Source organism: Diaphorina citri, unplaced genomic scaffold (assembly GCF_000475195.1).
Source record: "Diaphorina citri unplaced genomic scaffold, Diaci psyllid genome assembly version 1.1 scaffold134, whole genome shotgun sequence".
NCBI lineage: Eukaryota > Metazoa > Arthropoda > Insecta > Hemiptera > Psyllidae > Diaphorina > Diaphorina citri.
Window position 1 is genome coordinate 60,324 of NW_007377571.1, and position 12,085 is coordinate 72,408.

Genomic DNA, 12,085 nt, shown 5'->3' on the forward strand with positions numbered 1-12,085 from the left:
TACGGGGTTTTTTTTTTTTAAGTTATTTCATAGTGGAAAAGAAAATTCAGGAAAGTGGCATCTCTCCGAGTATTCTTATTGATAAGTTCTCGTTTTCTACTTAAAAAGATACTTTATCTCAACCACATTACATCAATGTTTGATCAGTGCAAATAAAAAAAAACAGCAACACAAAGATAAAACAAGTAAGAATAAATAACTAAAAATACTAAATTTAAATAATGTAAAAATAAAGCTATTAACAGTTGGTTCCAAAAGTTTCCGGTCCGACCTAAGGGGTTATATTTTGGAAGTTTCAACGATAGGTCTGCATTGACAAGACTTCTGAATGATGGTTATTGAAGAAATCACTCAAATACGTTAACTGGTTTTTGTTTGGCGGGTAAAAGAAGGTGACGTGTCAGATAGGTTTTGAAAGTGTGTAAAATTGAGTATCGCGCAGTGATTAAGTTCTTTACACCAGAGTGGGATAAAATCCAGGTGAAATGGAAAATCGCTCAGGTGGTGTTTATGGATATTCTTCTCCCTCATTATCCACGTTTAAACAGAAGATTCAATTAAAGAGAACAGGCGCGGATAGCTGACCCAAATGTCCGTCTTCTCCATGACAGCACTCCGGTTCATACCGCTGCCGTTACAAAGGCTGCCATAATGGACTATGGTTTCACAGATATACTTCAACCATCACCCTATAGTACAGACTAGACCCCTAGCAGTTAATATCTGCTCTAGGGATTCAAATCTGAGCTCCGTGGCAGGAAATTTTCCAATAATAATGACATCAAAACATCGTTTTTTGATATGTCGAGGACAGGGACTCAGCCCACCTTCTGAGGGGTATTGGTTTGGTACATAGGATGATAAGCGATCCAATAAGTATATTGATGTCAGGGAAGACTTTGTTAAAAATATCTCTGTCAGATTTTGCAGTTTCCTTTTCCATCTAGGTCGGGCCGGAAACTTTTGGAACCAACTACGTATATCATTAGCATACTATTCCCCACTTAGTCAAAGTATTTTATCACGAGGGTGAGTGTAACCCAGAAGCAACATGTTTCATAACCAGGTAATAACCTAGCATACTATTCCCCACTTAGTCAAAGTATTTTATCACGAGGGTGAGTGTAACCCAGAAGCAACATGTTTCATAACCAGGTAATAACAACGTTGCTTCTCAAGTGTTCTGTGGGGGTGTATCCATACTTGAAGTGTCAAGCATAGTTCTGTTATTGACAATGACCGCATAGTCAGAGTATTGTCTACATGCAAATTTTCATTTTAGCTATAATAATTTCAAGTACCTCTACTACCATTTCCTGTTGTTTTCTTTTTTTCTTTCAAAACGTATATTTATTTTTTCATATCCCATTATTTTTGTTTAATTAATTTAGAAACTTTTAGTAATTTAATGATTTTTCAATTAGAATTTGTGTACCTCCCAAATATTTTTTTAAATCTAACCTGACAGTGAACTTTGATGTTCATGATTCATATTCAAAAATTATTTTCAATCAGTTTGAACATACAGAAACAAGTACTCATGATTTTGTCATCACTTTTGTCCTTGAATTAAATTTATACTTAGCTCTACTCTTTTTCAGATATTTGTAATGTGCTTGGGCTATATTTGAGTATTAATAAAACAAATAACTTAAATTCTACTTATTTCCCAATGCATTGAAAGTGCATTGTATTCAAATTATCAATTATTAATATTTCTGTTCTTGTCCTCTGTGCAACGAGAGAAATAAAATGTTAGCTAATAAATAAATAAGAAATTATCCTTTTTTTCTTATAAACATTGTTCTCATTCTTACCTCGGGCATTTTTCAGTGCTCAAAAAGACGAATCTCCGAGTCTAAAGCAACGCCTGTTAGTTAGAAATTCGATGCAACAAGCAGTACTAAAAAAAATGTTGGTTCTGAAATAATCAAAACATAAAAATCTCAAGTGGGCATAGTTTCGGAACATAAGGGGCTTAAACCCCAAAATTTAGTGTCAAAATCTCTACTTCGCTGAAATAGACCGTAAAATTTGGGCTTTCAGCTTATATTCCGAAGCGGTTTCGAAACTATGGTATTAATAAAACAAATAACTTAAATTCTACTTATTTCCCAATGCATTGAAAGTGCATTGTATTCAAATTATCAATTATTAATATTTCTATTCTTGTCCTCTGTGCAACGAGAGAAATAAACTGTTAGCTAATAAATAAATAAGAAATTATCCTTTTTTTCTTATAAACATTGTTCTCATTCTAACCTCAGGCATTTTTCAGTGCCCAAAAAGACGAATCTCCGAGTCTAAAGCAACGCCTGTTATTTAGAAATTCGATGCAACAAGCAGTACTAAAAAATATGTTAGTTCTGAACTAATCAAACCATAAAAATAATGAACAACAAATGTAATCGAGTTTAAACATAAATATATATAGATTTTATTTAGAAATGTTACAATACCTAGAGAGAGAGAGAGAGAGAGATTGTTAAAAAAAAAGTAAATTTGTTAAGATACAATCGGAACAAAGAAATAATAAATTGATAATATGAATCGCTGAGTGTAAAAAGGGGAGTAGTCACATATTTTCGAATTTGACTTTTTTACAGTTTTAGATTCCTGATGGGTAGACAGTTCGTTTTATGTAAAAAATGGGAGTTGTCTGACAAACCTAACTTGTTAATTTTGGCTAAAAAATTACTAGGGAAAGTAGGTACCTATTGAAACCGATTTGACTAAAAATTATTCAAAAATACCTTATAAAGAAAAAAAACATGTATACCTACCTATTTTTCTTGAAATTGCAGTCATTGCCTATTTTTCTGTTTAAAAAAAATGAAAAAAAAAAAAAAAAAAAAAAAAAAAACTTTTTTTTTTTTAAAAAAAAAAAAAAAAAAAAAAAAAAAAAAAAAAAAATACTGACTATCCCTTCTGATTTCCTAAGGTAGTAGTAATGATGGTTCATTGTTTCTAGGGCACTAGCTAGTTAAAATTATAATCATACAGACTTGTACTCTAAATGGGTACGGTAAAAAGAAAAAAAAAAGTCGGTGAAAATGTAATTGAGTGTAAAAGGGGAATTAGTCCACTTTTTATAATGGCCCCCCAGGGGCCTTATTCCTAAGCCGATTTTTAAAAATTTCAATGGAAAATGACCGCAAAAAAGTCCTTGAGAATGTATATTAAAAAAAAAAAAAAAAAAAAAAAAAAAAAAAAACTGTGATACTTCTTCACTTCTGTTGATGGATTAGCATCAAAAAATGTTGGAAATTTGACTTTATGTTGTTTCGAACGGTACTCCATTCAAATGACGACCGCCATTCTCGTTACACTGAAGGAGGTGATTTCTGAAGTTTCTCTCTACTTTCTCCAGCATTGCAAAAGGTAGACGGCCTATTTCTCGTCGGATATTGTGCTTCAATTCTTCAACGGTCCTCGGACGATCTTTGTAAACTTAAGCCTTCAGGTAGCCCCATAAAACCCTGAGAAGGACACCATAACGAAGACAAAACGCGCGCTGCATTGTTACTATTAGACTCATTTGAAAAATAACTTTCTACATAAAATGCTTTCTGCTGCTTTGATAAAATAATTTTGACGGTTTCGAACGGTACTCCATTCAAATGACGACCGCCATTCTCGATACACTGATGGAGGTGATTTCTGAAGTTTCTCTCTACTTTCTCCAACATTGCAAAAGGTAGACGGCCTATTTCTCGTCGGATATTGTGCTTCAATTCTTCAACGGTCCTCGGACGATTTTTGTAAACTTCAGCCTTCAGGTAGCCCCATCAAACCCTGAGAAGGACACCATAACGAAGACAAAACGCGCGCTACATTGTTACTATTAGACTCATTTGAAAAATAACTTTCTACATAAAATGCTTTCTGCTGCTTTGATAAAACAATTTTAAGGACTGAACTAAATCGAAACATAAATTTCCATCTTTTTTTGAATCTGCTGAACTTGTCATAACTTGTCTAATTACAAGTGTGGCTGCACACTGGACGTTTCAAAAAAGGAAATTGCCGCGCCTCACCCTGTACTATTCAAAATGTATCAATTAATATAGGATATAAATTACATAATTATTTAATTTTCCAGTAGGCTTCTTTCTACTTCATAGATGGACAATAAATACAAAGGTGACGACAAAGCTCTAAAATAAATACATAAAAACGCCTTGGAACTTATTTATTTTTTCCAAATTTAATAGGCAAAATATTTATTGGACAATCAACACAAATTTGTAAGTAAATTTAATGGTTTGAAAAATGGTCGGTAGGTGTTTACTAACTTTATTAACTGTCTCTATAGCTGCCCTTTCTTTAGATATTCTTCCGGAAATATTAACCTATGCAATCTCCGAGACCTAGTGGGTATCACACTCGGTTTGCACATCCGAGATTCCAGGATCGATTCCCGACGGAGCTTGGAGTCGCAAGTTTTTTCGGCCATGTGCTTGGAATTTGGGAGGGCACTCGGCCTCGAGAGTACAACTTTGAATGAGTGCGACCAGTGGCATCATTACCAGTGTGAAAAAATATTAATTGAAAAAAGAGAATTATTTGCAAAGGAAAGACATAGTAATGCTGTAAGTAATACCCACAAAAAATGTGAAGAGGCTGTCTAAGCTTCACCACGAATAATTCAAGACTCAAAATAAATTTTTAAACAATATAGACTAGTTCAAAATAGAAATATGTGCATGTATGTAAAATATAGAATTAATGAAAGTTATATGTCTCAGGGATTAACGCTAGAGATACAAGGTTTATATTATACCTAGGTGCCACAATCTTTTCTTCCTTTATTTTATCCAATATTTTCTACCTATATGCCTTTCGTTTTACATATTTCCTTACGAGGGCTAATACAAAAAAAAACTTCATTAATAAAAAGTAAAAAATAAAGCTGAAAATACGACCACATGCGGTACCTAGTATTAAAAATATCTTTTTTTTTTCAATCGTAAAATTGCTAAATAAAAAGGCTTTGACTAGATTCTATCGTCATTCACTGTGAGCATCCATCAGACTTTCAATCCGTTTATAACACCTACGTCTAGGGACAAGGATTACTCTCTTCTCCATTTTGTTGATGTGTTTTTCAGGAATTGAAATTAACAAACAGGTCTACAAATTTTAAGTGCAACCTGAAAATAAAACAATGAAATAGTATGTTAATATACATAGTAATTACTACTCAACTAAAATAGAAAATAGGGAGTTGGTAGAGGTACCTAATTAATCATTAGAAGCTTAATATCTAGTACCTTCTTATACAGGGTGCTTTCAAACTCTTGCAACAAATTTCAAGAGTGTATTTCCAAGACTGATTTAATATTTATTTTTACTACTTATTGATCCATGTCCAGAAATGCTTCCTTTCTCTCCCTGTTGAAAGCCATCCAAAAGTTAGATATCCCCAAAAAAAAAAAAAAAAAACTCTTGAAGTTTGTTGCAGCACTTTGGAAACATCATGAATAAGTGACTGTGAACCTAGAGATCCTTGTATTTTGGATACTTAAAGTAGTTGCCTACCTTTCTGCTTGCAAGCAACCACTGAACTTGAATAATCAGGAAATGATGTTGAATAACTTGGATAGGTTATTGTCCATGGCAGTATTCAGCAGGTACTTGGGACTGGAAAGATCTCAGAGCAAATCATATAAATCTGGAATAGAGATATAAATTTAAAATATTAGGGTATGTGAATGGAACCCTCGAAGGGTCTTAAAACTACAATCCTGAAATGTACACCCTAGTTCACAAAGGGTACAAGTGACGTTTTTTGCAAAATTGAGTTGTGTTAAAATGGGTTAATCAAGTTATGTGTTAAAATGGGTAAATAAAAATGATAGCTAGGTATACCTAGGTACCATTTTTACAAAGTATTGTTTGTGCTTTGTGTTTATAAACCTTTCATTACCCCTTTTTTAACACATAACTCGATTTCACAAAAAATTCACTTGTACCCTTTGTGAACTAGGGTGTACAAATCAACTTTACATTTTTCACAAAAGATTTACCATATTACTAAACTACATGATGAATATGGCACATTTTCCAAGGGTTTTCTTTTATAATGGTAGGTACTTAAAACAATGATAAAACACCTTAGAATACACCCACAGAATATCTCATGTATCTTTGATTTTGAAGCACTCCCTTTTTATTGATTGTATAAATAAATCAATTTTTTAATAGGTGAGTGCTTATCTACAAGAATATAAAAAAGAGGATCAAAATTATTGACAGATAGGTAGATATTGAATAGGAAGGATAGATAGATATTACAAAAATCATAGCTTGAGAAATTAAATTACCTGTACATGTACAATACAGATGATTTGAAATGTGATAAATTCTTTTGGACTACATTCATTCAAATGTAATATAAATTGACTCATAAAACCACTTATTCATGTTAACAAGCACTTTGGTTTGGTTTAAATTGAACAAAATTTGCAAAGTTTAAAATCAGATAAAAAGGCGTAAATTATAATAGTAAAATATCTAGGAACAAAATTCAACATTGATGACTGTCTATAGAAAATTTGAGAGAAAACTTGTACCTAGGTACTTGTACAGATTTCAAAACATACTCGATAGGGAATTTTATTACAGACGAAAATTGAAATCTTGAAACAAGTTACGGATTAAAAAGTTCTTTCTCTTCCAAAGTGGAAAATCAAAGTTCCTCTGCTTCCTGATTGAAATAAAACTTAAGAAAAAGAAAAGGAAAAAGTAAAAAGATATTCAAATGGACTAAAAAAAAATCTATTTTATCAATTTATCACTGTAGTTACCTATTTATTAAATTTGCAAAGTTTAAAATCAGATAAAAAGGCGTAAATTATAATAGTAAAATATCTAGGAACAAAATTCAACATTGATGACTGTCTATAGAAAATTTGAGAGAAAACTTGTACCTAGGTACTTGTACAGATTTCAAAACATACTCGATAGGGAATTTTATTACAGACGAAAATTGAAATCTTGAAACAAGTTACGGATTAAAAAGTTCTTTCTCTTCCAAAGTGGAAAATCAAAGTTCCTCTGCTTCCTGATTGAAATAAAACTTAAGAAAAAGAAAAGGAAAAAGTAAAAAGATATTCAAATGGACTAAAAAAAAATCTATTTTATCAATTTATCACTGTAGTTACCTATTTATTTACCTATACCTCACGAGTCATGAACAGTGTTGCCATTTGAGATACTCAGAAAAAAGTCCCACTTGCTTTTAAAATTCCCCGCATTTATTCCCTCATGCAGAGGTGCGTGACATCGTGACACGAAAATGTCACGCACCTCTTTCTACCTACCAAGAATATCAGTTCATTAAAAGATTATTTATCCGCTGTGGTGGTATGTATTATAAATTATAATATCATGTCTTAATACTTCTCAGATTTTATGCCAGCCTAGCTGATGCGATTTTGATGAGTGCACCCGAAATTGATTTTAATCGCATCGGAAAAGCAGCGTGATTTCCCTCTACGATTAAAAATATTGCGATCGTCGCTTAGGTAACTGCGTACTCATTTTCAAATCGAGTTACCTTTATCACCCACCGCACTGGTTCGATTCCCGTAGCAGAATAATAAAATAATTAGCAGTGGATTTCACCAATATTTTTTGCGCCTAGAAGGCCTGTCTGTTAAGCTAACAACCTGTTGTAGTTCATTATTTGGTTTGTATAGGCTTAACAAAGAAGGTTGGTGAAACGTGTGAAACCCACCCCAAAACTTTTTTTTTTTTGAAGGGGAAAAATCCCAGCCAAAGTGTTGCCATTTGAGATACTCAGAAAAAAGTCCCACTTGCTTTTAAAATTCCCCGCATTTATTCCCTCATGCAGAGGTGCGTGACATCAGCAATATGCACGAAAATGTCACGCACCTCTTTCTACCTACCAAGAATATCAGTTCATTAAAAGATTATTCATCCGCTGTGGTGGTATATGTAATGTATTATAAATTATAATATCATGTCTTAATACTTCTCAGATTTTATGCCAGCCTAGCTGATGCGATTTTGATGAGTGCACCCGAAATTGATTTTCTTAAATCGCATCGGAAAAGCATGGGAAAAGCAGCGTGATTTCCCTCTGCGATTAAAAATATTGCGATCGTCGCTAGGTAACTGTGTACTCATTTTCAAATCGAGTTACCTTTATCACCCACCGCACTGGTTCGATTCCCAAAGCAGAATAATAAAATAAATTAGCAGTGGATTTCACCAATATTTTTTGCGCCTAGAAGACCTGTTAAGCTAAAAACCTGTTGTAGTTCATTTGGTTTGTATAAGCTTAACAAAGAAGGTTGGTGAAACGTGTGAAACCGAGAACAGGCGCGGATAGCTGACCCAAATGTCCGTCTTCTCCATGACAGCACTCCGGTTCATACCGCTGCCGTTACAAAGGCTGCCATGCTGGACTATTGTTTCACAGATATACTCCAACCATCACCCTATAGTACAGACTAGACCCCTAGCAGTTAATATCTGCTCTAGGGATTCAAATCTGAGCTCCGTGGCAGGAAATTTTCCAATAATAATGACATCAAAACATCGTTTTTTGATATGTGGAGGACAGGGACTCAGCCCACCTTCTGAGGGGTATCGGTTTGGTACATAGGATGATAGGCGATCCAATAAGTATATTGATGTCAGGGAAGACTTTGTTAAAAATAGCTATGTCAGATTTTGCAGTTTCCTTTTCCATCTAGGTCGGGCCGGAAACTTTAGGAACCAACTACGTATATCATTTTTTCCAAAAGGGAAGAAAAAAATATTTGCCAGCCTAGGTCACATAGGACATAGGTTGGTTTGGGTATTGTTGATAAATAAAAAGGAGTTTTGTATCTACATGTAGATTTTTGGTTTTGAAGTCAGTACTTTTGAAGCAATTTGTTATCAAAATCGAGCTTATTAATATTGTTTAGGAAACCTGATGAACAAATAGAATGTACAAATCTAGAATTTTATTTATATAGTTTCCAAAAGGGAAGAAAAAAATATTTGCCAGCCTAGGTCACATAGGACATAGGTTGGTTTGGGTATTGTTGATAAATAAAAAGGAGTCTTGTATCTACATGTAGATTTTTGGTTTTGAAGTCAGTTCTTTTGAAGCAATTTGTTATCAAAATCGAGCTTATTAATATTGTTTAGGAAACCTGATGAACATATAGAATGTATAGTACATTCTCACCCAGCAATAGAGGATGTGTGTCAAATATAAACGAGTTTTTCTGGAGTTACGAAATTCTGCCAAGAGTGGTAATTAAATAATTATCATTCATAAGAACTATAAACGCATGTGTCATAGCATGACATTAGATGGACCTAAAAGAGGTTCATTTAGTTTCTAGCTCCAACACAAGACAAGAGCACTAGAATCAAACTCGTTAAAATGTCATTTTGACAACAAATTTCTAATCTGAAAATTGAACCTGGGACTTTCTACACAGCAAGCTAGCTCGAATGGATACCAATGGACTTTGCATGCTCCTGAATATATAAACAAGAGGGTTATTGGCTGAGATTAATTCTAGAAGTCTATATCTATTCACATGTGGAATTGTCATCGAATTTCGAGGATACATGCATTTTCAGCCTATTGAGTTCAGCCGAGATTTCATGGTATCCATAACTACTAGCAACTCGATGCAATGTGTCTTCATTTGTATTAACAGCATTCAGAATGGCGTTGAGATCATCCCTATTGTTCTTACTCTTCAACAAGAACAACAGCTCCAGAACATCTTTGACACCTCTTTCTGTTTTGAAGAACATTCTATCAATTAGTTCTAAAAATTGTCTATTGTCATTAGTAGCCAAGTCATAGGGCATTTTGTCAGTGACAGAGCTTTTCTTATTATAGATAGCACCATTGCTCAGCAATATTTTAAGATTATCACAAGAATTAAGTTTAGCAGAATAGTGAAGGGGTGTATAGTCTAACTCATCTACAAAGTTTACCTCAGCTCCATTGTTTATCAAGAGACTTAGCATAGAACCATAATCTCTTGAAGCAGCATAGTGAATAGCTGACTTTGCCTTTTCACTTCGTACATTGATTGGAGCCCCAAGTAATAAGTATTTCTTGACCAGGGATACTTGGTTTCGCTTAACAGCCTTTATAAAACATTCTGCTTTGTTTAATACTTTTACTGTTTCTGTATAGCCATTTTGCTTAGCAACAGTTAAGGGGTTCACATTATGTATTTTCAAATCAATAAATGCTCCTTTGTCAAGCAAGACTTTAACTAGACCAGGGTGATTTCTCTTGGCAGCAAAGTATAGTGGGGTTTCATTGGTTTTCATTTTTGCATTGATGTTAGCCTTTGCATTAATGAGCATTTCTGCTATCTGATGATGTCCCTTAGCACAAGCAATATGAAGAGGTGTAGCTCCATTGTGAGGTATGGCATAGTTGACACCAAATTCTTCAGTTGTGGTATGTTGAATCAGTAATTCCATAACTTTTGTATAACCAAAATAGGCAGCATAATGAAATGTTGACACTCCTAACACTGTTACATTAGGCTTAGCACCATGCTCCAGTAAAAACCTAACTTTCTCATTCAAATACCACAGTTCGTTACCAGATGCATACTCATAGCTTTCAAGAGGCTGAGTGAAGTTATTCCCTGTAATATTCTCATAGAGAAATCTAAAGTAGTTACTATCATTAGGCAGAACTCCTAGAATACAAACATGGAGTGGCATGAACTTATCCTCTGGCTTATTATTGATTCCACACTTCACAACAAGTTCTTTCATGATTTTGAATTTTCCAGCAAGAGTTTTCTGTTCTCCTTTAAGAATTTCTTCTGATGTAGTAATGAGTTCACTCAATTTGGGGCTTGTCTCATCACTTTGTTTCAGATCCATAATCATCTGTTTATAGCTACACATTGTAATGCAGGATATATACAAGGGGGTAGTGCCTTTCATATCACAAATGTTTGGGTTGCCTCCTTGTTTCATAAGCTTTAATACCATTTCATAATAGCCTCGTTGTGTGGCTAAAGCTATTGCAGTCACTCCATTGGTTGATTGTGCATTGAGATCAGTGTATGAGTTATGGACTAGCTCATCAAACATGACCACATGTTTTCGAATGACTGACATATGTAAGGGAGTATAGCCACACTTGTCTCTGAAATTCAAATCAGCTCCATGTTTTATCAGGACCTTGGCTATGTCAGCAATGTCATAGCTAGCAAAGCATGTTATATACAGAGGAGACAGGTTGTCACTATTCCTATAATTTACATTAGCTCCATGCTGAATGAGAAGATTGACAATCTCCAGGTTTTCAAGTTCAATTGCTAGTGTCAGGGGAGTGTGTAAGTCATATTTGAAATTCACATTGAATCCACTTTCCAGAATACCTCTAAGTAGCTCCACATCATTTGATACTATGGCATCCATCAGACTTTCAATCCGTTTATAACACCTACGTCTAGGGACAAGGATTACTCTCTTCTCCATTTTGTTGATGTGTTTTTCAGAAATTGAAATTAACAAACAGGTCTACAAATTTTAAGTGCAACCTGAAAATAAAATAATGAAATAGTATGTTAATATACATAGTAATTACTGCTCAACTAAAATGGAAAATACGAAAATAGGGAGTTGGTAGAGGTACCTAATTAATCATTAGAAGCTTAATATCTAGTACCTTCTTATACAGGGTGCCTTTAAACCCTTGCAACAAATTTCAAGAGTGTACTTCTAAGACTGATTTAATATTTATTTTTACTCTTGGTCCATGTCCAGAAATCCTTCCTTTCTCTCCCTGTTGAAAGCCACCCAAAAGTTAGGTATCCCTTGTTGCAGCACTTTGGAAACACCATGAATAAGTGACTGTGAACCTAGAGATCCTTGTATTTTGGTTACTTAAAGTAGTTATTTCTACACAGCAAGCTAGCTCGAATGGATACCAATGGACTTTGCATGCTCCTGAATATATAAACAAGAGGGTTATTGGCTGAGATTACTTAATTCTAGAAGTCTTCGTTTTATGTAAAAATGGGAGTTGTCTGACAAACCTAACTTGTTAATTTTGGCTAAAAAATTA

General features: G+C 34.0%; 1 protein-coding gene and 2 long non-coding RNA genes across 3 annotated transcripts; 1 reads left to right on the top strand and 2 right to left on the bottom strand.

Annotated features, from left to right (window-relative positions):
• Positions 1-986: 986 nt before the first annotated feature.
• Positions 987-1,368, top strand: LOC113465612. Its single transcript, XR_003390265.1, has 2 exons — positions 987-1,066; positions 1,156-1,368. It is a non-coding gene; the product is annotated as an uncharacterized LOC113465612 (long non-coding RNA).
• Positions 1,369-5,130: 3,762 nt separating this feature from the next.
• Positions 5,131-6,764, bottom strand: LOC113465610. The gene is made up of 3 exons (XR_003390264.1): positions 6,327-6,764; positions 5,542-5,674; positions 5,131-5,153 (listed from the first exon to the last, which is right to left on the bottom strand). It is a non-coding gene; the product is annotated as an uncharacterized LOC113465610 (long non-coding RNA).
• Positions 6,765-8,993: 2,229 nt separating this feature from the next.
• LOC103525046 (putative ankyrin repeat protein RF_0381) lies at positions 8,994-11,554 on the bottom strand. The gene has a single exon (XM_008490093.3). It carries the CDS (start codon positions 11,494-11,496, stop codon positions 9,562-9,564), a length of 1,935 nt encoding a protein of 644 aa, XP_008488315.2. The 5' UTR covers positions 11,497-11,554; the 3' UTR covers positions 8,994-9,561.
• Between the last annotated feature and the right edge of the window lie 531 nt (positions 11,555-12,085).

Excerpts from the sequence above, each read along its gene's own strand:
- LOC103525046 (XM_008490093.3), bottom strand. The coding sequence starts at position 11,496 with ATGGAGAAGAGAGTAATCCTTGTCCCTAGACGTAGGTGTTATAAACGG.